General features: G+C 35.7%; 4 protein-coding genes across 4 annotated transcripts; 2 read left to right on the top strand and 2 right to left on the bottom strand.

Moving 5' to 3' along the window:
* The first annotated feature begins 1348 nt into the window (after positions 1 to 1348).
* Positions 1349 to 4703, top strand: LOC110729123. The gene is made up of 4 exons (XM_021908836.1): positions 1349 to 1564; positions 1659 to 1747; positions 1845 to 1935; positions 4312 to 4703. Exons 1-4 carry the CDS (start codon positions 1536 to 1538, stop codon positions 4340 to 4342), a joined length of 240 nt encoding a protein of 79 aa, XP_021764528.1. The 5' UTR covers positions 1349 to 1535; the 3' UTR covers positions 4343 to 4703.
* Positions 4704 to 6533: 1830 nt separating this feature from the next.
* On the bottom strand, positions 6534 to 6896 carry LOC110729171. Its single transcript, XM_021908894.1, has one exon. It carries the CDS (start codon positions 6894 to 6896, stop codon positions 6534 to 6536), a length of 363 nt encoding a protein of 120 aa, XP_021764586.1.
* A 1120-nt stretch (positions 6897 to 8016) lies between these two features.
* On the top strand, positions 8017 to 8853 carry LOC110729061. The gene is made up of 2 exons (XM_021908758.1): positions 8017 to 8391; positions 8511 to 8853. The coding sequence occupies exons 1-2, from the start codon at positions 8227 to 8229 to the stop codon at positions 8820 to 8822; spliced, it is 477 nt and encodes a 158-aa protein (XP_021764450.1). The 5' UTR covers positions 8017 to 8226; the 3' UTR covers positions 8823 to 8853.
* An 8619-nt stretch (positions 8854 to 17472) lies between these two features.
* LOC110729122 (potassium channel AKT1-like) lies at positions 17473 to 23698 on the bottom strand. Its single transcript, XM_021908834.1, has 11 exons — positions 23116 to 23698; positions 20745 to 21113; positions 20605 to 20662; positions 20181 to 20498; positions 19703 to 19948; positions 19522 to 19620; positions 19394 to 19429; positions 19095 to 19280; positions 18765 to 18968; positions 18584 to 18659; positions 17473 to 18486 (listed from the first exon to the last, which is right to left on the bottom strand). Exons 1-11 carry the CDS (start codon positions 23295 to 23297, stop codon positions 17558 to 17560), a joined length of 2703 nt encoding a protein of 900 aa, XP_021764526.1. The 5' UTR covers positions 23298 to 23698; the 3' UTR covers positions 17473 to 17557.
* Positions 23699 to 25622: the final 1924 nt, after the last annotated feature.

Here is a 25622-nt window from a genome sequence, read left to right as displayed (position 1 = left end):
CTAGTCAATAACAAGTCGTGTTGATTTTGAGTTGAGTTAGTAACAAATCGGGTTGAATTTTTGGGTCGGGTTAGTAATAGGTCTAGTAAAATTCGGGTCGGGTCAATAACAAGTCGGGTTGAATTTGGGTCAGGTCAATAACAAGTCGGGTTGATTTCGGGTCGGGTTAGTAACAAGTTGGGTTATATTCAGGTCGAGTTAGGAATGGGTCGGGTTGAATTCAGGTCAGGTTAGTAACAAGTCGAGTTAAATTCGCGTTTGGCGGGTTAAAACGGGTTTGGGTCAATTTTGGTTCAAGTCGGGTTCGGTTCAGGTCAATAATTTACGGGTTACATTCGGGTCGGGTCATCTCCAAGTCAGTTCATGTTCGGTTTTGGGTCTCACATACTCGGGTCAACTCGAGTCTAGGGTTGGTTTTAGGTCGGGTCAGGTCGGGTTTGGGTCACCATTTTTTGGGTTTAGATGGGTCGGTTAATAATCGGGTTTGAGTCAGTATTTCGGGTCGGGTCAACTTTTGACAGCTCTAGACCTCGCTATGAATATAGGAAGCCTTTTTACGACGGAAATTCTCATGTACCTTCTCCGTGTTTTAATAGTACAAGGGGAGTATTTAGTAAATAATGCTTTTTTTTTTTTAAATTTTTTTTTTTTAAGGTATTTAGAAAGCCACAAGGACGAGTGATAAGAATCGATCCCAGAATCACTTAGAATCGGGATGGGAGCTCTATCCATTGATCAATATCTCATTCTCAAAAACTAATTTTGTTGCTGAGTACATGGTTGATGTCTCTAACAAACATGTTCCAAAATACTAATTTGCTCAATTTGCAATTAGCCAAACAAAATACGAGTATCAATTAAATAAAAAATCGACTAATTATTTTATTTTATTTTATTTTTTTAACGGGAGACTAAATATTAAATTGTTAATAAGCATCATTTGTATAATTTTTTTATTATTATTATTATTATTATTTATTTTTAGAGAACTTCATTTGAACAATCTAAGCTGACATGAACTAATAACCAAATTGACTTGATCCATGTTTCAACACTCTAAATCTGCTGATATGTCCTGTTTTTGGTTGTTTCAAGAGATTCAGGAAATTCTCCCCCGATTTTCTGCTAGTCAGCTCTGTAAGGTGCCTCGGAATTGGGTTGCTTCTGCGCATTGGTTGGCGGCCTATGCTCGTGACCGCCGTTTCCTTTGTTGGTCTTTTTAGATATTTAGCTAGTGGTTCTTGTGTTTGTTTGTTTTGTTAGTGAACTTTGTTAAAAAAAAAATAAAAAGAAAAAAATTGACTTGATCCGAATCCACTTAAAAAAAAAAAAAAAAGATAGGCTGCGCAAAAAGAGAAAACCCGCCCACAGAAAAGGACGTTAAAACTTACTCCGTAGTAATGTACAAAGAAAATTATTCTTATTGAACCATAAATAAATAAATTTTAAAAAAAAAATCATCCCAAAAATCACAAGGGAAATTCCGTCGATCTGTAAAACGCAGTCGTCTTCCTCCGACCTCCCCAACTTCATCAATGGCTTCTCCTTACGATCCCTTCAAACAGTAAGCTTCTCATCTCCCTTCAATTCTCTCTCTTTTACAATACACTAAATTTCTGATCTGGGTTTTTTTTTTCTTCTTCTAATTTTATTAAAAGGGAGCCAATTAAGCAGCAACAACAAAAGAAAAAAGGCCCCAATTTCTTACTCATGCTCCCTCTTATCTACGCTCCTGTTCTTCCTCTCAGTAATTCCCTCTTTTTCATCTAATTTTTATGATTTTTTCTGGGTTTTTGTTGATTTTAATTTTGGTTATTTTTTTCTATTTTGATTTCTGAGTGCAGTTAGAATATCACTGAGGCATAAACCTGTTATTAGGGATCGTTTGTTTACTGCTGTTCTTGTTGGAGCTTTTGCACATGGCGCTTATCTGGTGTATCCTTTTACCTTTCACATTTTAAAGTTTTGTGTTTCAGATTTTCCTGCTAGTATTATAGTTTGATTAATGTGAGATGAATTGTTTAGAATTTTGTATTGAATGCTTGATTATGCCTTTTTGATTGTTTTTATGAAAATGTAGTTGCTGTTGTTTTCCTAGATGGGATGTTGATTTGTAGTTATTGGTATGTTGTATGTTGCTGAAAATTGTGAATATTTCGAATGTTTGAAGTTTGATTAAATGTCCTATGAATAGGTAGTTTGTACTACCTCCGTTACAGGTTATGTGCAACAATTAGACATTTCCCTCTCTGCTTTATGTCAAATCGTTGCATATAACCTGTAATGGAGGTAGTATTTCTTAACAATGATGAGATTAATGCAACAAATTGAAGGAGGGGATGTATATGTTGGATTGTTTGAATGAGTTTATTTGATTATGGATTGTTCAATGAGGGGTAGAGACTAGAGAGTTAAGTGTGGTTGCTATGTGATGATGTAGATGAAGCTGCCTTCAAGTTCATTGATTGTGGGTTTGCTGAGAGGTTTAGTTTTCTTGGGTTAACATGTTAGAGACTCCAATCATTATTTAGTTTCCTCCTTTACGCAACTCATAAGCTGAGTCAGTTTCCTTCTTGGGTCAGCATGTATAGATGAAAAGATTCATGAAACATGACGATTCATTTTGGACCCAACAAGTGTACGGTTTTCTGAAAAATGGATTATATGTGACATTCGGACATATATTAATCTAGTAAATATACCCTTGATGCCAGGCGCACGCTAGTAGCTGAGTTTGTGTAACATAAATCATCAGTCGTTTTCTCAGTATCTCCTTGGGAGAAAACTCTGTATGACATATGTTATATAGGGAATGGGTGATGAAAGATTGTTGTGAACTTGTGATGTGGTACTCTGTATCATATATCTCAAATTTAGATAGGCAGTATATGATTAATTTTTCTCACTAAGTACAAAGTAATACTTGGACTCCAACATTCTTCTGAATTAAGGTTTTCTGATCAGAATTTTCTGAATAAGCAGTGTTTTCTCAGTACAAATTAATAGACTCCCAAACTTTTTCTGAAGTAAGGTTTTCTGATCAGAATTTTCCAATTAAGTTGTGTTTAGTCTCAGGTAACTTTATTTCTTGCTAGGTGGATTCTGCTAACTTCTGTCTTGGAGAATTCGGAATGTATAACACTTGAAATATATTGTAAATATACCTGGAAGGCTGGAATGTAACCTGTATATTGAATACATATTTCAGAAGTGGACTGGTGTACTTAGGTGGGTAGCTAGGAGCCTGGGAGACATTTACTTGATGTTATACTTATTATCATAGCGTAATTGCCAGGCTCTAATATGGTACTTCCCATTTTAGTAAGTGAGATTGTGATTCATGATTATAGATTACTGAAGGCCAAATATCTCACAGAAAATGAAATTCTAGTTGGTAATGACCGTAATGCTATCTCAGGTGTCATCTTCATATAAATTTGTGGTCTCTGTTTGTGGTTTCTGTTTGGTGTTGTACCACATGTTTTAGGGTGGTTCACATTTCATCCCATTATTTGGCATGCTGATATTAATAGGACAAGATCATGTTAATCACATTCTTTTATATGTTGCCTTCATCGGTCTCCAGCCTCCATATCTCTATCATGGCAAATTAATTTAGCCAGTATGCTGACAAATGGTACCAAAAACTTATATTTGATGTCAATTGCTCAATCATATGATTATACATTCTACTCATTGGGTCCCACACTTTGTGATCTTTTTTGTTTTTCTTTTTCTTCTACTCGGCTGATTCGACTGTTCTTCTACATTGTTCTTAAGTATCTTAAATTATCCCTGTGAGATTTTTTCCCATCCTTTTCCATGTTATTATTATTTTTTTACTTAACCCAAATATGACAGAAAAAAAAAAAAAAAAACCAAATAAGAAAAAAAAAAAAAAAAAAAAAAAACTGGGCTTACTGTTTTGGTAACCTCTTGTAGTCTTGTGTGTCTGTCAACATTGAGATTTTGGTCTTTTAAACCCTCTTTCAGTTTTGCATGCATGGCCAAGTTTTTGTGGTCGTCAAAAACCAAAATAGAACTATTGAAGCTTTGACTAGAGGGTTAAAATCTCATAGCTTTTGATACCGTATATTTGAATAAGATCATACATTTGTGAGCATTTATGCCATTTGTCTTCTTTAGTTAAGCTAGTTTTTATTTGCTGAACTACTAATGCAGATTAATATTGCTTTTATGCATAGTCATCCACGTTGTGTATGCATATTTAATCTGGAAACAGATACGGTCATTACAAGGGTTAAAGTTTCATCATCTCCTCTTTTGTTAAACCTTGACTGAGATATTCAGGACTGATCTTTATGATGTCGAGAGCAAGTAGAGGAACTGAATCAGCACTTGGTCTCCTGAGGCTTGTAAGTACACCATCATTCAGTTGATCGTGAAGGCAATCTTATTGCTTGATCTCACTGCTTTACATTTTTCGAGGATCTTGCACATTTGATAATCATTCTTCTCCAAGTATCACTTCTTGCAGACTTAGCATTAGTTGGTTATATTATTATGTATTCTTGGAACTAAATAATCTCAAATAGAGTATTTTGGGAGAATGATGGCATATTCAGTTTTGATTAGCCAACATCTGACATTCTTGCGGAGTTATGGGAACCTTATTATCTTTATTATGAATGGTTTATGGTGTATCAGCTTGTTTATTACCATGGTTGGTTTTGGTGATGTTTTATGTGAAATGTAGTATCATCATAATTTGAGAAACAGCAGTATGTAGTCTATGTACAGCCTTTTGCCTCTTTGGTCCTTGAAGGGGCGTTGTTGCAGCACTTGATAGTACGAGGACACGGTGTAGACGATGTATTGTAGTGAATTGAGAGATTACCTGATCCTTTTGAAATGTGATGCTTGAAACTTAAGGAGCAAAACGTGAAGGTCAGGATCATTGGGCTGGCTACTTGGTCAAGTTGTACCTCACCTGCTTTTAGCCTTGTTTTGGTTTTTTCAGACTTTATCGAACCATGTCAAACTAGTTTAATTTCGCACATGACAAATTGGACCCTATTAATATGGTCGATAATGACCATAATTGAATGAGCCAAACAACAACAAAAAAAAAAACTCCCCATCTCACGAAAGTATATGCGGTATATTATATTTATGCCTACTTATTTTGATAAATTGATTATGAGGCCAACCTTAAAATTAAGTCCATGCCTCTAACATCCCAATTCACAAAGCCTGTTATCAAAATCTAGTACTAAAATTTTAATTTAGTGCCTAAGGTCCTCGAATTAAAAAATGTTCAAATTATTCTTCCGGTTTGTCTAACGTGTGTCCATGGTTTATTTAGTGATGTAAGATCCACGCTAGACAATGATAACGTGTGCCATATACAATAAGCAATAATGGGTTATTTTACTTATTTATTTAGTTAATTATTACTCTATTATTTTTTTATTTTTGAAAGAAATTATTACTCTATTATTGAATACGAGTAATAAAGAGATCATGTTGGTCAAAGCATCAGCAACAAGTATATTCCATCCACTTGTTGTGATTCCCTTTATCTCCCATCAATATTCTCGCAAGTACACTCTACCAGCTTTCAATAAAAAAAAGAAAAAAAAAAAGTACACTACTAAAATTCGATTTTAAAAAAAAAAATTATAACAAATTAAAAAAATAGTTGGAAGATACCCCCCTTGTCCTTGTGAATTGTGATTAGCTATATGCATCTCTAGATTCACAAATCACAATGTAATCCTTCCAAGATTCCCGACCGTCTGATCAGCTCAAACATACTCGTACACATTTGTACGGTTTAGATTAATTTATACTTCTAATCCTACCGTAATATTCTAAGGCCTTCCTTAGACAAACACTCTCTCTTCTACTGTTCTACAAATAATTTACTATTTTTATGTCAATGTCTGAAAACGTCATCGTTCCATTAATCCTTACTTAACACACTTCCTCCTTCCACTAATTAACGTCTTTATCTTAAAACGTCACCGTTTTATTCATTAATCCTAATCCAATCGCTAATCTTTTAAAAAAGCAATATAATCTACTTTAAGATCACTATCTACTCAGATCTTACATCATTTCATTTTAATAATAACTTAGCACTTATCTAGAGATTTACATCATCCTAAAAACCATTGGCTTAATATTAGGATCCACTAATCAGTGTACTTCTACCTAATCTAGGAGTTAAGTCTAGCACTCGCCTACAATCGAATCAGATATAGAATTAAATCTCGTCTAAAATTATAGATAAAAAAGGAATTATATACAATAATGAAAATTAAGTAAAAAAACAAGATAATTAGAGTAATGAATAATTACAGATAGATTAATGAAGGCGCACCTAATTTTGTCCACATTCATTACAATATTACATCATCATAAAAAATTACCAAAAACTAAGTTTTTCATGCATGATGCTAACTAAATCAACCCAAATTCAACAATAACATTACATTTTTTTTTTAAATTAAAGAAAAATCTAAGGAGAGAGAAAATGTGGACTAAAACGATGCGTCGGTGAAATTAGATCATTGACGATCTGAGTCATGAGCAGAGAAATCAGAAGCAAGACGAGAAGCAATAGCAGAGTGATACATTTTATCATGAAACGCCGCCGTTTCCTTCGTCATCAACCTCATCTGCCTCGCCTTTTCTTCAGTGAAACAGCCTGAGAACTTCGGTTTCGCCGGAACATCCTCCGACTTCACCGGAGTTGCTTCGATCTTTGAGCCGGAATCAATGTAATCAGCTTCAGCGGACCATCCGAAGAGCGGCGACCACCACTTTCCACCGCCGGCAGCGGCGGATGTGGTGGTTTTCCGGCGAGTGTTGTCGGAGACGCCGGAAGCACGGACTACGAAGGTTTGAGAAGGTAGAAAAGTAGTCGCCATATTTGAGGTAGTTTGATAATGGAGTTTTTTTTTTTCTGAGGAGAGAGAATGGAGAAGAAGATGATTTGATTGTAAAAGATGGAGTTGGATGAAAGAAAGGTAAAAGGAGGAAGGGGGTATTTAAGGAGGGAGAGGAAAAGGAAAGGGTAAGGTTTTGTACACGTAGCAGTTAGAAATTAATAAAAGCATGTTTAATTTTCACGATTTAGACGGAGTACACGGTTTTTGTGACTTGTATTTTAACTTTATTTTTGACCGGTTACTTGTGCTGTCGGTATTCTGGTATGGGGAAAGAGAGGGGATCATTTGGACGGAAATGTTCTGAGTTCTGACAATGCTGGATATATTGACGTTGGGGGTTAATTTTAGATATTTTTTTTTTATCATGGGTTTAAATTGTGAAGTTATCTATTGTAGAGGGATGGGTTATTGATTGGATTGGATCGGATCGGGCCGATATAATTGGTCCGGGTCGATATTGTCTTCTATTTATAGGGTAATATTTCTTAAAAATTATTAAGAGATCTGCTAGCACAATAAGTGGGTCGTTCCGTGCATAAGCAAAGATATACACAAGTTTAGCACAAATATGTTTTTTTCTTGGCTCATTCAATACATGATCCGCTTGGGTATAAGGTCTATTAACACGACAAGTGGCTTGTATGACCCTGATCATGGACATTTAGGGCCTGTTCACATTTACTTAATTTCAGTTCAGTTCAGCTCCAATCAGTTCAGTTCAGTTCAGTTCAATTCAGCTCTTAATTTCCCTCTCTCATAAAATATTCATTTCAGCTTAGTTCAGTTCAGTTCAGTTCAGCTCCAATCAGTTCAGTTCAGTTCAGTTCAGCTCCAATCAGTTCAGCTCAGTTTAGTTCAGCTCAGTTCAGTAAATGTGAACAGACCCTTATAATCCATCTACAGAGTGCATTTTATTAAAATGTGATTTAATATTTTCAATAATGTAAAATAAAAGATTATTCAATGTACACATATAAAATGAAGGAAAAATTCATGGGAATAATCCCACCTTTCACCCGTTCGTTTTTAATAATCTCACCTTTCAATTATTTTTCAATAATCCCACCTTTAGGTAACTTTTATTTTTATTGGTCCTTACAGGTTACCTCACCTGTTTTATCCGGTTTTAGGCCTACGTGGAATCTAACGGTTACTTATTTTTTAATTTTTTTTTGTTTGTTTAAAAGTGCCACGTCCCTTAGTTGATTTCTCTTCTTCTTCTTTCTCTGTTTCCTCTCTTCCTTAAAACACCATTGTTGGTCGCAAATTCCCCTATCAAATTCATCTCTTCTCAGTGAAATTGGTTGCAATGGGTAGTCGTAGGCACGTTGGTTCAAGTGAATCATCTTCGTCAAGGTCGTTTGGTTGGGGTTTGCCAAAATTGAAGTGCAAATGCGGTGTTGAAACCGTAATTCGGAGGGTGAGGAATGGCGATAATGTGGGTAAGAAGTTCTACGGATGCCCTAACTGGCCTGTAAGTGTGGTTGGAAGTGACAAATTTTTTGTTTTTGGAATTGAACTTGTAAGATTATTCAATTGGAAAAACCAAATTAGGGCTTTCAAATTAATTTGATTTTGGGATTTTTTTTACAGGAGGGTGATTGTGGGTTCTTTCAGTGGGTTAATGCTAACAATATGGACCTTGAAGATCTACGATTCCAGGTTTTTGAAAAAGATACACAAGTTGCTGAAAAGGAGATTGAAATTGATTTCATGAAGGAGCAGTTGAAAAAAATTGAGAAGAATTTGGATATTAAAGAGGATGAGTTGAATGATACAAAAATGGAGCTTTGCCACACTAGAATTGAACTAATGAAGGCGGCAAGGAATGAAAAAAACTTTTCCATTGCTCTGTTTGTGTCATGGATTTTCTTTGCTTTTCTGTTAGTGTATTTGAAGGCATGACAGTGATATTGAGTGGAGATGATAGTAGGTTAGACTCATTAAGGTTGATTAGGTTTGGACATGATTGTATATTTTGCATTTGTGACATGTAATATGGCTTTGAAAAAACCTTTTTAGTAGCAAGGCATGTTACTGTAACAGTGAATTAATGGAAGTTATTATTACATTGATTTGCTTTCAACTTGAATTATGTTGGTGAAGTTGTTATGTTGAACAAATTAAGTTGGTGAAGTTGTTATGTTGAACAAAATAGCTTGCAAATGGTCTGGCCAACAAACACAAAATGAACACTGCCATGGTTCACTGCATTACACAAAATGAACACTGCCATGGTTCATTGCATTACATTGTAATATGCCCAAAAACAATAAAAACTGTTGTCAAAAGATTACATAAATAAATTACCAACACTTAATTACTTAATTACACCAAAATGAGTTATTGTTCATGCCACTACTTAGATGACTACTGAGTTGGTTGATGCAAGGTCGAACGTTGACTCTCTTGACTGCACTGGAACCAGTCCATAGCTGTTCTTGATGATCTTGTTCTCCTGTCATTGCCTTGGGTCTGCAAACAGATACAGTAGTATATTAGCATTAGTAAGACATTAGTTGCAAGCAAAATGAGACACACTAATAGTGCCAACATAAAGGCACTCACATTAGTGATTGCAGATCCATCTGATGCAATGAAGACACCTACACCTGCTGGGACCTAGTTCCTTCCTCTGCCCCCAGTTCCACCCCTGGCCCTTCCTACTCCCCTGTTCCCACTTGAAGCACCTCTGCTAGAGCCAGCAACATGTGAACCCCTTCCTCTTCCTGTCCCAGCATTGGAAACAACACCTCCTCTACCCCTTCCACCCCTTGATCCCCTACCCATAAAAATTGTTCTTCCCCCTCTACCAAGTATGGTAGGTTGAGCAGTTAGGGAGTGGTGGGTTGTATCAGCCTGAGTGGATTGCACAGATGCAACTGTAGGTTGAGGTGTAGCTGTAGGTTCAGCATCCTTGCGAGGCCTCCCTCTTCCCCTCTTTGGAGCAGGATCAGCTGGCTGCACATTGTCCTTGTTAGGGCACTTCCTTTTGTTATGCCCTTTCATTTGGCAGACAGAACAAGTCATTTCAATCCCTGTTCTTGTCAAAGAACCAGATTTGTTGGGGTTCTCATGTGGATCTTTAATTCGATTTTTTCTTGGCCTCCCTGGACCAATTTTGATTGGTGGAGGATCAATAGGCATGGACACTACTGGCCAGTGCCTTTCACCTTGAATTGGTGGAATACAACTTATCAACATCCATAAAAAAATGCATTAGTTGACAACTACAGTGGTAGACAAAAATGAATGCATTAATGGAATTGCTTTGTTACCTGCATACACTGACAAATAAGTGTCCCTGTGGTAGCATTGATCCAAATACATCTCTGGTTCCTTGCCCATGAAAAAAATAGAAGCCACTGCATGGCAACATGGGATGCCCAGCATGTCCCATTTCCTACAAGTACAGCTTCTGCTTTCCAAGTCCACCACCAGCTGATCTAAGTAGTAGTTCACATTGAAAAGGGTTTCAGATGAAGGAGTAACTTCACACTCTGCAGCCTTTGCCTTCTCAACTTCCAACTTGGCTTGTATTCTTGGACATAGCAATGTGGTGACTTTCATCATACCTTGCCTTTTCACCACCAATCTCTGCATCAAAGTAGCTCTTATCTCTTCTAACATGTAGAGCAAATGTTTTGTCCTTGCTTGAATGATGTACCCATTGAATGTTTCTGCTATGTTTGAAGTAATTGCATCAGTCTTCACTCCTGGATTCAGAAAAGCTCTGCAGAATAATTCAGGCCTATGCAATTTGAAGTCATTGGCTGCATCCACATTTAACTCTGCAAGCTCCTGCAGTCCTTCATTGTAATCAGCCATATTGTATGCCTTAGCAATTCTCCAGAACAACAATTTCAGCTCATCTCCTTTATACTTCTTGTGCCAGTGAGCAAATATGTGTGTAGCACAGTGTCTATGCTCTGCCTTAGGCGGAACAGTTGAGACACTATGCACTATACTCTGCCAAATTACAATACAAACAATACAGAATTCAAATTAGCACAAAATAGGCAAAGAATTCAAATTAGAATACAAACAATACAGAATATACAATTAGCTCACACTTGAGAAATAAGTTAGGAATCATACCTGATGCTCATCAGAAATGATAGAGACCCCTTCTCCTTCTTCCAGATTTAGACAAGCAGCAACTTTCATGAAGAACCACTCCCAGCTGGAGTTGTTTTCACCTTCAACAACAGCCCAGCACACTGGGAACATCTGGTCATTACTGTCCCTGCCAACAACAGCCAACAGTTGACCCCCCAAAAAGGTCTTGAGAAAACAGGCATCTACTGCCAACACCTTCCTACAACCTTGAATCCACCCATTTCTCAAAGCTTCAAAACAGATGAACAACCTCTGGAACATTGGTGGGAAAGCCTGCTTTTCAATGTCAGTGACAAGCTCCAATTCTGTTCCAGGACTGCATTCCTCTATTGCCTTCAAATACCCACCTAGCTTGTTGTAGTGGTCATGCATTGACCCATGTAACAGTCTATGGGCATTGTACTTGACTCTATAGGCAAAGTATCTAGTCACCAACATCCTGTATGCCTTCCTTATACACTCAATAATGTCTTTTGCTGGCCAATGTGGCCTAGTTTTAAACACATCTAAATATTTCTTTGCAACAAAACTTGATTTGAGTTGCCTGTTCCTCTTCATATTTCTCTGACAACTGCGAAGTCCTTTCACTGTCTTCACAACTATTGTAGCCCTCCTACTATCCCAGGAAGCATACACATAGAATGGACAACTTCCTCTGCATTTCACACCTAACCTCTGTGATCTCTGTTTGTTACTCACAACAATACTCACATCTCTGCCCTGCAACACAGCATACTTAGCTACAACATCCTTGAAATCATCTCTGTTTGAAAATTTCTGCCCAACTTTCCACTCAAAACTTGAAAAATCTGTTTGTTTAGACACCAACAAACCTAGTCTTTTTCTCCTTCCAGGAATCAAATCTTCCTCACCACTATCAGGTGGGGTATGTATTTCATCATCACTCTCTTCATAATCACTCTGGGGGCCATAAGGTTCACCACCTAAATCTTCCCCAACATCTGTCCTGTTTACAGCCTCCTCCTGTAGTTTAATTCCCTGAGCTGCTTCAATTTGTATTTTTCTTGCAATATCAACAAGCTGGGCAGTTGTATCCCTTACCCTTTGCCTAGCTATGTTGTACTCTTCATCCCCACTGTCAGACTGATATTGAAGCTCCTCATTCAAGATCTCTTCACTCTCCTTCTCATAATCATCCTCTACCTCCTCAGAAGCATAATCATCTTCAACTAAAACATCACCACCATCTTCCCCACTGTCATCTGAGTCTTCCCCACTGTCATCTGTACCCACTTCTCCAAAGAAAGGCTTGCTACTAACTCCTTTGCCTTTGTCAACCAGTGGGTTATAACTAGGGTCAACTGTGTCACTATCACTGCTATATTCTGGTATCAAATCATTAATGGGGATAGGGCTTTCAGGCCTTGCATCTTCCCACTCAAAAGTGTTTACAGGGTCACTTTCTGGAGCTTGGTGAGCTATTTCAGGTGTTCTATTAGGGTTTATAACATATTTTATTCTACATGTACTTTTGTTAGATGGGGAAATGGTTGGTGGAATGGTAATAAGTTCAGTGGGAGCATTTTCTGTTGGCTTTAGTGAGCTGTCAAGGGCTTTATGGGAAGTTTCAACAAGGGCTTTTTGGGAAGGTGGTCCCCTCTTTAGTGGAATTTTTTTGGCTCTCACAGATTTGGGTTGGGTCTTCTGTTTTGAGGAGGCAGGTTGTAGTTCTTTGGGAAAGAGAATTGGGTCATTTTCACAGTGCATAGCATAAACCTCCACCCCCCTATGCTTCTCTGCTACCCTTATCATTTCCCTCATACTGTCATCATCTGTGACCCTCCTCAACCCATCCTCCATACTCAGTCCAGGAACTAAGTATAAAAACCCCTGAATTCTACCATCATATCTAGCACACTTCATAACCAACTCCACAAGATAAAAAGAGCATAGTTCATCAGGGTCTACATTAAAGGTTCTGTTTTGCCCATTCATATAACACAACAATCCATTACCACGCTGCTAAAACACCCCTCCATGCCACATTTTCAAGGTTATTTTACTACAACCCATACCTAAGTTCACAGCAACTATAACACAATTAACATTCAACAAAAACCAACAGTATAGCACAACAAAAACCTAGCATTTAGGTTTCGAAATCAAATCACATAAACCGACAAAAAAATCACAACATAACACAAATAAACAACAATTCGCAACAATAAGTATCAAATACATTGCAATCATATAGAAAAATCATCAATTTCGGGTTAAGGTTCGACATTTACTTCGAAATTTAGCAAATTTTCAGGCGGAAATCAGGGTTCGAAAAACTTACCTAAAATGGGGTTCTTCGCTATTCAATTTTTACCAACGATGGAAGCTTCACAATTAATGGCACCGTACTCAAGTTGTTGAAGCTTCAATTATGGCGGATGAGATTTTTTACAGAGCCTCTGTTCAAGTGAGTAATGAGGGAGGGAGGAATTCTACAGACATTAACGTGGGTAGTTGGAAGGAGAGAGAGATGACATGGCATGTTTTAGGGGGGAAATCAGACTACCCAAGTACACGTCACAATTGCTTACCTTGTTAGCCGGTTTCAAGTTAGATGGGTCCAATAAAAATAAAAGTTACCTAAAGGTGGGATTATTGAAAAATAATTGAAAGGTGGGATTATTAAAAACGAACGGGTAAAAGGTGGGATTATTCCCATGAATTTTTCCTAAAATGAATATTACTGCAGATTATATTTTTATAATAATGTTCATCAATTGTTATTTCGAAGTATTCTAACAAATGCTAACTAATAATAATGTGAATTGTGAGATATTGTCACCCTTAACTACATCGTCTCCATTGAAAGATATTTATTTCTCTATATATTACAGGAATTAAGGATCTAATTACAAGTGGTAATGGTTTACAAAACCTAAAATGGACTAGTATGGCCAATGCAATGGATATTCCTATTCAATGTATACGTACACAAAGCATATCCTTGGAACAACCATTAAGCCTTAGGTTTCCAAATCCAAATCGAACGAACTCTTTGAAGTTAGAAGCCCACATGCATGACTACAACAAAATACGGGTCAAGTTAACACAATTGGAAGGGTCTAATTTTAGATTTTTTTTTTTATTTTTTTAATTTTTTTTTTTAAATTTTGGTTTCAAAAAGGTGGTTTCCTACAATTCTCCAAGAAACTGGATGAAAGAGGCATATGCTTATGCTAGTCACGTTTTTAATTGTCAGAAAATAAATTCTTGTGTTAGAATTAGAAGAGGAAATTAGGAATATAGTTGTATGATTTTTGGAGGTATTGGAAGGAAATCAAGACGATCTAGATATCCATATAAGGACACAAACCCACTTATCATTAGTCTCTTTCAAGGCCAGGCCATAAGCTCCTTCTTTGCAGCTGCCCATTGCGAAAATTCCCATCCCAAGCACCTTTATAGGAACCGTGCTTTATGTATTAGGTTCACATGGAACAATATTTTAACGACAAATTTTAAAAGTATTCCTATATGCTGTTAGAACTTAAGAAATCACGTAAAAAACACGTAAAGATTGAACTTTCATTAAAGGTTTCTGTTGGAGAACGTAACTCATAACCATTGAAGTAATTTTTTCTATTGATCGATCTAGCAAGTTATAATGTTTAAAAATTGAGACGTCTATTAATGTACTTAGTAAATCAAGCTGTTGGTAACATATATAGTGTGTGACCACATATCAACTCTGTTTAGTAATTAGTGGATAGTTGGTTGTTAAAAGTTAAGAGTTGATTGCTTTAGTTGATTAGACTAGCTAGTTTTATTAAATGTATTGATTTACTGATTATATTAGTTGTTTGTATAAAACTGCTTGCTAAAATGAGTTGATTACTTGTAGTTATTTTGTTGATTGAACTTGTAAAATGACAAATAAAGACATTAATATTTGGGTAGCTAAGCTAGGAAATAGGGATGTGTAAGTTATACTCCGTACTTGGTAACTTTAGGAAAAAATTGTCAACCGACTAAAATTTCTCAACCGGTAATTCTAAACAGTAACTAAGGCCCTATTTGGTGGTAGCGTTTGAGGTAGCGGTTAGCGTTTTGACCAGTCAAAACACTATTAGAAAAAATTTGAAAGTGTTTGGCAAGGTAGCGATTCTAGTAGCGGTTAGCAATAGAGTTAGTGTTTAGATAGCTATTCTCAAACATAAAAAATAGTAGCGTTTAGAAGTAGCGGGTAGCGTTTGACAATTTTTTACTACTTTTTAAATAATATTTATATAAATTTTGATATACTTTAGTATTACAACCGCTACTTTTGCCAAACACTCATACTATCAACCGTTTACTTAGACAGTTGATTGTCAGCTACTCGCTACCTTAACCCAAGTACAAGTGTATAAGTATACAAAGAAAAGTTCTTTATGCTTGCCTAATTATGATCACAGGAAAAAAAAGAAGTTAATTTAGCATGATTGATTGAAGAATTAATTGATTCATATTTAGACATTTAGTTGGGCTTTTTTGATACTATTTTCAATTTTCAAGCCCCATATTCATATTGGGTCAATTAGATAACATTGGCCTTTATTTATACTACGTATAGTTGTAGCTAAACATTGAACATGTCCACCAATGACCACCAACAACAGAGAGGAAAAAGAAGTAAATCTTCTTGGCGTGGGTTGTAGACTTGTAGTATACAATTGCATTCTCTTTTGAAATATGTTTTCCAATGAAAAATAACTTTCTCGAAGTTTAATTTCCTCAAAACAAATAATGGACTCTTAATTATATTATACACGAAATTAAATTAAATGAAACATGAATGTGTATTAAACATATATTACATTATGTACTCTAATGAGTGAGTTCCGATCATATGATTTAAATGTTCACATAAATTACGCCACCACCAAATCAACACCTTTGGGTATCCAACCAGTGAGCTTCACTAGACCCTCTCCAAACTCTCTACAACCCTTCTTCACATTTTTTGCCTTGATATCGTCTCCACATTTCCCACATTTTTCATTCGAAAGGTTTGTTGCTATAACAATCTTCTCCAATGATGCAGACGCACCAAGCAAGCACTCAGCGAGCTCCAACTCGCAAGGCCGGCCACGAAAGCCTTGCATCTCAACCAGCTTCAAGCATTGATGGTGATGAAATTGCTTCGCTGCAAGCCTTATCTCACTGTAATGCTGTTCGACCTTTGCCTGATACAAAGACATCCACTTCGTCCACTAAAAAGGCAAAAATTTACTATGAAAATATACCCTTGATAGCAATCTATTAATACAAAGCTGAGGAAATGATGACAAACCTTATATTTCTTATTAGCAGCTTCCACAAGCGAATCAATGTGATTGAATCTTGTGAATTCATTATCTACCATTAAGCGAAACAAAATCAACATCACAAACATAATACACTATATAACGTTTTTGATTCAATGTTTGATGATTAAGAGTAAGATACAACCTGCATAATCTTACAAAATAACTTTCATAATAGGCTTATAAGGCTTCGTTCACTTCAACTTATTTTTTAAGAACTGAAATTAATTTTACTGAAATGAAATTATTTTTGTAAGGTGAACTGAACAGGGCCATGCCTAAAACAAATAAAGTGGCCTAAAGTCATAGCTCAATTAATTCATATACTAAAACAGATACATCAATACCTTAATTGAAAATCTATGCAAGGAGGGAGCTGCCTTGATCAGAAGAACCGGCCAAAGAAGACAGGAATCGCGTTCTATAGGTGCCTTTATATTCACTTCCAACTGCTCAAGCTTTGCTAGTTGTGGAACATCAATAGGATACTTTCGTTCAATGCAATCCTAGATAAAAAAAAACACAAAGATTTACATAAATGCAGCTTAGAAAAAATAAGAAAAAAAAAACTAGCTAGTAAGAGTTTATACTTACCACATTAAACTTAGTGATATCCAACATAAGCGTCTTGACTTGAAGAATGTATCCAAAATTATACGAATCGTTTCGCAGTGGAAAGCTGCTTATACCTATTGTAAAATACAGCTCAGACAGCAGAGGAGCATGGCTTATATACAGAGTATCGAGACATTGATACCTTAAGGACAACAGACTTGATGACCAAAAACTTCAGGGGTTCCGCGATTGGTGGATGTCAACTAGCTCTAGGCTCTTCAATAGTTGTCCACTGAAAATCATTGCAATAGTTGTCCACTGAATGTTCCATCTGGTAATTTACTAATTTGGGTCATGGTTCGTTCCATAGATTATGTCCCTTTTAGATTCTTTCATAAAGCCTTCAAGAATGAACAATTGTAAACATCTGCAATCAATATGTCTACTACAAGAAAAATGTGAAACAAAGGTAGTATACACTTTTATCATCAAAATGTAAGCTGTAACTATTTTTATCCTCAGAAAAACTTGTAAACTGTAATACAGCAATTTCTACCAAAGGACTAGATTAGGGGGAAAAAAAAAACTGTAAGTACTTGTGATATATATTAAGGGGAGAAGGTTTAGAATCAAACCCCCATATTCTGAAACTCTACATTTTTACATATTTGTGTCATCTTTGATGGCAACAAGGTGATCTCCATCTCTAATTACCTCAATACAATCAATTTCGGCACCATTATCAGTTTCAACTCTCAAAAACAAAATACCAAACTTTTTAGCTATCACATTCAATAACTCCTCAAAGCTATTTGGTAATAAAACAAGCACCTTCCTGACTTTTCCTTCTTGCTCACAACTTATGGTCACTCTAGAAGCGACATGGTTCTCCTGGTGATCAACGTCGACCTTTCTACTAAAATATTCATGGCCTATGCCAGGAAACAGATCACTCTGTCCGCTTTGAGCAGCTGATATGACCCCAAATATTGAGTTACGAAAGTTATTAGCCTTCCTCCTTGGCCTCATCCCTGATCCTACTGATGCTGATCCATCTTCGGAGAAGTGATGGTGTTCTTGAATTAAATTTGGTGCATTAGTATACCTCCCTAGGAAACGCACTTTGTTTCTATGCTCATCAGGAACTTGGAACACGATTTGAGGCTTAGATCCTAGCTTGGCTTGGAATAGGGCTGATATTTGCTCATGACCCTGCTGTTCAGCAAGGGCTCTTGGAGTCCACCCACTGATGTCTGGCAATTCAATGTGCGCCCCTTGATCAAGCAGATACTCGACGATCTTGATGTTATCTTCGCTAACTGCCACGTGCAGGGCCGTCTTTCCTGTGAACTTTGAAGCAGAGATCTCACCTTGAGGAAAGGCAGTAGAAGTGACTGCTGGGAATGTTACATCACCACCATAGTCCACTATTTTTTTGAGGAGGTCAAGGTTGTCTTGCTCGGTAGCTATACAAGCATACTGACCAACGTCGCCAGCACAAATGTTAGCATCATGACTTGTTAGAAGTTTCACCACTGCCTCATGACCACCCTGCATTGCATTCCATAATGGTATGTTTCCATCTTGATCTGTGCTCAAACAGAAACGAAAACATTTCGAAAAAGATGTTAGACAAGTTGATTGCTCATGATCTGTAATTAGAATTTCAGAGCTAATGATATGTACCTTTGCAATCAGGATCAGCACCATAGTCTAGCAGTAGATACACACATTTTTCACTTCCATTCGACGCTGCAATGTGCTGCAGTTTTAAGGCCAAAAAATACAAACATAAGTAATTAGAAATGAGAATACATGAATACTAATACAAGCTATTATTTAACTCTTGAAATAATGAACAACATACAAGAGCTGTCCTTCCACATTCGTCTGTTTCATTGGGATCGCGTCCTTGTTTCAGCAACCTATGCATCAAATGACCATCCCCTCTTGCAGCAGCAAAACATAGGCTTATCGGTAGATCAAGCCTACCATGACCCATCATCTTCTCTATCTCCGCCATACTTTCCTTTGCGGTGTTGTCATTCTTGTGCTCCTGCTCTTTCAGATGCTGCCCAAGAAAATATAAATTTGACTCTCACAAACAATAACAGCCTCTGATAATAAAGACTTTGATTTACCACACAAACAATAACAGTCTCTGATAATAAAGACTTTAATTTATCATGCAGAGTACCTGTAAGAGATTATTCATGATTATGTTCCCATCTCCTACATTGGACTGCACAATGTTCAAGAAATTTGTACGATTTATCCGTAACAACTGACAGAGCCTCCTGGTTCTCACTGTATACAGTTGAGGCCTATAGCAAAGTACAGCGACTTCACCACATATATCACCCTTGTTCAACTCTCCAATAACCTGAAATGTGCAAATAAACAGAAAGAAGATACATATACTGTAAAAAACAATCCTCATGCATGTCTAATTTGAAGTTTAAGGCACACAGGAAGTATCATATTAAAATAACTTGCCTGATATACTCCATCATTATTGGGCCGGATAAGCTCCTGAAGTCATAAAATAAATATCATTAGATCAGGAAAACTGCAACATTTTCTGCTATCTATGAAAAGGCTTTAATTTGGTTCTGCAAGTTTACCAATGAGCCATTTACAACGATGTAGAAGTCAGTCGGCGCTTCATTTTGGAGGATGACATCTTCCTTTGGAGCAAAGTATTCTGCTTTCATCTCAGACACCTTCATACAAGGAAATCAAGTTGATCAAAGAACATAAGAAATATATTATTCAGTTATTATTTGCAAGATTTAGTGAGGATACCAGCTGAAAGAGGAGGTCTTTGGACACATTACGAAACAAATACACGTTTTCTACTAAAGAGTAGAAAAGGTGTTCTGAAATATTTGATCTGATTGCTTTAGGTAAGGAATCGATTATCTGTTGTTGCTGCAGTCCCTCGGTATCTGTTCGATGTTTCAATGTGATATGTGCAAGCATCTGTTCCTGCAAATGTTGAGGAAGTTGGTGCCTTTGTGCAAAACTCGAAGCTGCTTGAATGGTATCCCTCTGTTTAAAAACAGAACACAAGAAAACAAGTGAATCACACAAGAAAACAGACTACTTAAATACTCGATGGCTGCAAATGTACACCAATTAAGTCTGTTCTTTAAATCACTTTTACTCATTCCAAAACTTTTTGTATAGTTTTCTTAGAGGATTAAAATGATTTTCTTCCTATGACAACCATTATAGTTTTATCCTAACTCGACAATAATAAGACAACGAAAGATGGCCTTACATATTTCCTAGTTCGGCTACTTCCATGGACAACCAAGTTGGTCATGTTCCCTATTATATATGCAGTGAGTCCAAGGTTGAATAGCATGTAGAAAACATCGAAAAGCATCTCATCTCTGTTGACAGGATGCAAATCACCATATCCAACAGTCGACATAGTAGTAATAGCCCAGTAAACCGACATCACATATCGTGTCCACAAACTGAACTGAAGGAAATCTTCCAAGGTTGATCCAATCCATGTAGCCCTTTTATCGCGATGATGTGCAGCAATATGATAACAGAAACACCCAGCACAATGCACTGCAAAAAGGGTTATCTGAAAATAAAAGAAAAATGAGAGATTCAACAAACATTAATCCTTTAAATCAAAATAAAACAGTATTAGAAACAAACAACCTTCAATAAATCAAGAAGATACTTACAAGAATAAGCTTAAGACATCGAATCACAATGTAGCTGTATTGCCTATCTTTCTCCAGACTGTTAACATTGTGACTATATCAGTTTGAAACAGCTTTAAAAATCTTTCTAATATGCTCAAAAACTCGAAAGAAGTGTATACCTGGAAAAGAGCCTACTGACTCTTCTTAAACGCCATAGACGGAACATGTTGAACACACCATAAGTTCGTGTAGAAGGAGGTAAAATCTTCTGAATAAGTTCAGAGGGGATAATGGAGATGACATCGAGAGGCATCTTAAAGCTAAAAACATACTTCCTGGCTATTAATTTTCGATCATCAACAAACATGTATGTTGTTTTATCAAGGTATGCAACAAAGAATGTAAGGATGATGTCTAGACCAAAGAACCCATTGACAATATTATCAGCAATTGATATTGGCGTCGTAGGCTTGTCAAGAAAACCAAACTCGAATGGAGAAATCCAAGCTGTGTAGAGCACCAAAATTACCAAAAAATAATCCCATTTCCTGCAGGCAAATAAGAAAACTTTGACAAAATTGAAAATAAACTTGTGACATTTTCACAAATACATACATATCATCACAAACCATAAACTAGCATAATTTAGAGAAACTTGAATAACAATTGGCATATACTAGCATTATGATCCTTGTTCTTGCACAGTCACTTTCACCTAAGATTGATAGAGTATAAAACATATTTCATGGCCTCAACCATCAGCTTAACCTTTTGGTTGAGTTAGTGCTTTAATATGGTATAAGAGCCAACGTGAAATAGAGGTCACGGGTTTGAATCTCATCCACTCCTCCTTTAAAGTGGAATTAATCCGTGCTGGGTATGAGAGGGTCTGTGTTGCATCCACATTTTAAGCCCAAATAGCCTTTCATGTGAAGGGAAGTAATAGAACATAAAACATATTTAGAAGTCTCAACCATCAGCTTAACCTTTTGGTTGAGCTGGTTGAGCTGGTCCTTTAACAAAGATAACATTATCAGACAAGTAATGTAACACTAATACTCTGAATTACATTGCTATACGGTGTGCAATACAGTACATACACTGTCATTTCATATAAACTACGGAGTACAACAATTTTTTGGTCCGTCTCTTAAAACTTACATTGTTCCCTCTTTAGGTAACTTTTGTCTTTGTTCAAATTATTTTATAACGCGGTTACATTAACTTCTTTCTTCCTTTTATAAATAGAGTTTCAACTAAACACTGCATTTTTGGTGCTCCTTATATGTCTCAAAAACAACTACAAACTGTACAACATTCCCTCTTTTGCTAACTTGTGGTTAGTTCAAACTATTCTCTATCGCATTCTCATCAATTACTTGCTTGTTCCTTTCTCTTAAAAAGAATTCCAAATTCATATATATGTCTTACTCATATTTATATTGAAACAAAATGACTAATTTATCGGTTGTTAGAACAGCTCAAAATAGGTGATTAAAGGCCTGATCACTTTCAGCTTAATTTCAGTTCAATTTAGTTATACTTCAATTAGTTCAGTTCAGATTAGTTCAACTCCTAATTTTTCTCTCTCATAAAACATTCATTTCAGCTCTATTCACTTTAATTCAGCTCAACCAGTTCAGCTCAAATCATTAAATGTGAACAGACCCTAGAGGATCATTTGTGAAAGTTACACCAAAATTATTTTTCCTAAAATGCAAATAGGATTAATTTTGACAACTTTTTGTTAAAAAGACCCCTAATATAAATTCATTGCTACAATTTTCATGAAATTCCTAAATTGTCAAAGAAATGCTACAGTTTCATCCACCAATTTAAAAAACAAACAAAACATCATGAAACAAAGTAACAACAAACATTCACATTGGACAAGTTTTTCCAACTTTTCAAATTTCAATGCGACATTTTATCAAACACATTGCATGCAATATGGTTCACAAATTTATTTATTTATTAATTTAATTATTTTTTTTAATTTATTAAGCTTCTATGTGGGTCAATAGCTATTCCTTCTTCACACAAGAAAATGCAAAACACCCTTTTTGACAAAATTAAAAAAAAAATTTATTTGTCACTTTTAGCATAATTAATTAATTTAGTTGGTTTATTGGTAAAATCCAGCTTTATTATTTTCTTTAAAAAAAAAAAAAAAACAACAAGCAAACACAAAATTAGAGTTCCCATTGCTAGGAAATCGGAAAATAAAGTTAAAAAGTTTGTTACATGCCCTAACTATGACAGATGATAAACCTCTAACAATTGATTTTCTTGGTTCACATTGCAATCACTTGCACTTTAAGAAAATTTCGGCATTCTTAAGCGTGTTTAATGGTGTAATTGAATGGCAATGCATAATCACGAGTACATGACTACAATTTTCATGCTCTCGAAACCACTGGAGGTACGTAATTTTTTTTGTTGTTGAAATATAAACTTCGAAACTAGTACTCCGTAATATATTAATAATATAGTACGGTGGGGATTAAAAAAAAACACGTAACTAAGATAATAAGATGAAAAGAATAAAACCTGTAACGACGATCAAAGGGAGAAATAACATATCGTCTGAGATTAACACGACAATGGCTTCGACCACCAAGAGATGGCAAAACCTCAGCCGTTAGATCATAACCAGTATGACTTGAAGCTTCTTGCTCTGTTTCTTTTTCTGAACCACAATTTAATCTCTTCCATAACAATTTACTCAACATTTTTTTTTTCTTAATTAATAATTACACTTTAATTACTGTTATTTTCTTCTTCTCCTTTTTTTCTCTCAAACCCAGAAAAATCCTACATGAGTACATCACAATATAATGAGTTTTGGTTTTATTATATTTTTATGGGAATTTATTATTTGGGAGATTTCTTTCTCTTTCTCTTAGAAAAAAAAGTTAAGAACTTGGCGCCTTAAATAGGTAGGGAAGTGATTTGAGTGCACTTTTTTGTTTTTGTACTGTATTCTTTAGGATTCTCTTTTGCCAAGGATGCTAATCTTTTTTATTTTTATTTTTATCCCCTGTTTTCCAAGAAATGGAGTACTAATCTATTTTTAATATTTTTACCTTCTTTAAATTCTTTAGGTTATTTGTTTTTTAAAAAAAAAAAACAAAAATACAAAAAACTCTAGGTTATTTCCTAAAAAAATAAAATATTACGTCCGTTTGAAATATTTTATATCTCACACATAATATCTCAAACTTGCAGATAGTATTTAACGGAGGTAGTTTTCGAGAATATGATTTTTTTTAATATTTTAATATATTATTTTCTAGTTTCTATTTTACTGTATGGTAATATCACTAATAGATTTCTAATTTCTTTTAGAAACAAATCTCAATATATAACTTTTTGTACTCCATAATAAAAAAATCTTCATTTATGATGATTTTAATTATGGAAACAATCGAAATTCTCATAATAATGCAAAATATTTGTTACATTTTCTTCCTTTCCAAACCAAAAATTAAAAAAATTAAATTTACTTGAAATAGAATCTTCATTAAATATTAGCTCAATAATAAAATAATAAAATAATTTTATATTTTTTAAAGCTCCTTATCTCATTGAGATCGAGAATTCGAGATGGTATTTGACTCATTTCTTTAGTAGTCATATGTATTCAACTTTTGCCGCCGTATGTAATTCTTTGGTCGAATAAGAAGATTATGCGTAGGAAGTCTTAAACCTGCAAATTGATGCCATGTCTAACACTATGATTTAGCCAGATTTTTAGTTTATGCAACGATATGATATTAAAATCATCATAAATGAAGATTTTTTTTCTTAACCAATAATATGCCTTCATATTGGATAAATTTGCATGTGTATGTATATTATAATTAAAATTGGATGGATAGAATTATCAAGATATACAAATATATGTATAAGTGTATAGGAATGGTTCTTCCATCCTTTTTTGGGTTGATATTTGGTGTGTCCACACCAATCTTATTGCCCTTCTTGGTTTGGACCCCGATCAAATTGCGAATATTGATATGACAGTTGATATGTTCATCACTGATGATAATACTTGGGATGTCCCTCTTCTGCTTACTGTTCTTCCCAATAATATAGTTCAAACTATTAGAGGAATCCCCCTTCCCTCCTCCCCTGTTTCAGATGAACCTTGTTGGGATCTTTCTAGAGATGGACAGTTCACTGTCAAATCCGCTACTTGGCTAGCCCATTCTCATGTCTTTCCTACCTCTAAATGGGAATTTCGTTGGATTTGGAAATTGGATATTCCACCTAAAATCCATATTTTCCTTTGGCAAATCCTTCATAACAGCCTTCCTACTCGTCATACTTTATCTTCATGCAATATTAATGTCCCTAGTTATTGTGCACTGTGTTCTACTCATTCTGAATCTCAAAATCATCTTTTCCTCTCTTGTCCCTTTTCCATGGCTCTTTGGTCTTCTTCTTCTGTTCTTCAGTGGCTTGGTCGTATCCCTCAATTTACTCAGATCCATGATTTATTTCGCTCGCTTAAATTCAATATGCCTAAACTCCTCCCTAAGATAGCTATCTTGTTTTGGAGTATTTGGAAACATCGTAACGCAGTTATTTTCAAGAACTCTACTACTATTGTTCCTAGTATTTTTATTCGAGCTTTTTCAATGTTTAAAGAATGAGAATCTCGCTCCCTTCTTGACACAATTCACTTACCGACTGTGTCACCTTCGCCGCCTCCTCCTCCTCCCACTCCACCTATTGTCTCATTGTCTCCACCTCCTGTCGGTTTTTGTAAACTTAATTTTGATGGTTCTTCCTACCAGAATTCTGCTACTGCAGGTGTGGTCATTCGGGATCACTTAGGAAATCATATTACTAGTCGAACTTATAATTTAGGTTCTTGTCCGGCCTTCCTTGCCGAAGCCATTGCGCTTCGAAATGGCCTCCTTTCTTGCTAAGGAATTTCATATTTCTGATATTTTTATTGAAGGCGATAATCTTACTGTTATTAATATTTTGCAGGGTCATTTCAGCTGCCCTTGGAAACTTCAGCTTCTTATGGCGGATGTCAAGGCCAT

This window comes from Chenopodium quinoa, unplaced genomic scaffold (assembly GCF_001683475.1).
Source record: "Chenopodium quinoa cultivar QQ74 unplaced genomic scaffold, ASM168347v1, whole genome shotgun sequence".
Taxonomy (NCBI): Eukaryota; Viridiplantae; Streptophyta; class Magnoliopsida; order Caryophyllales; family Amaranthaceae; genus Chenopodium; species Chenopodium quinoa.
The sequence above is the reverse complement of the archived record's forward strand: the minus strand, read 5'-3'. Positions and strand labels throughout refer to the sequence as shown.

Coding starts and splice junctions, on each gene's coding strand:
- LOC110729123 (XM_021908836.1), top strand. CDS start 1,536: ATGGCTTCTCCTTACGATCCCTTCAAACA. Junction 1,565..1,658: donor CCTTACGATCCCTTCAAACA/GTAAGCTTCTCA, acceptor TTTTATTAAAAG/GGAGCCAATTAAGCAGCAAC. Junction 1,748..1,844: donor CGCTCCTGTTCTTCCTCTCA/GTAATTCCCTCT, acceptor TTCTGAGTGCAG/TTAGAATATCACTGAGGCAT.
- LOC110729171 (XM_021908894.1), bottom strand. CDS start 6,896: ATGGCGACTACTTTTCTACCTTCTCAAACCTTCGTAGTCCGTGCTTCC.
- LOC110729061 (XM_021908758.1), top strand. CDS start 8,227: ATGGGTAGTCGTAGGCACGTTGGTTCAAGTGAATCATCTTCGTCAAGG. Junction 8,392..8,510: donor ACGGATGCCCTAACTGGCCT/GTAAGTGTGGTT, acceptor TTTTTTTTACAG/GAGGGTGATTGTGGGTTCTT.
- LOC110729122 (XM_021908834.1), bottom strand. CDS start 23,297: ATGTTGAGTAAATTGTTATGGAAGAGATTAAATTGTGGTTCAGAAAAA. Junction 20,663..20,744: donor GTCAGTAGGCTCTTTTCCAG/GTATACACTTCT, acceptor CAATGTTAACAG/TCTGGAGAAAGATAGGCAAT. Junction 18,487..18,583: donor TGCTGATCCTGATTGCAAAG/GTACATATCATT, acceptor GTTTGAGCACAG/ATCAAGATGGAAACATACCA.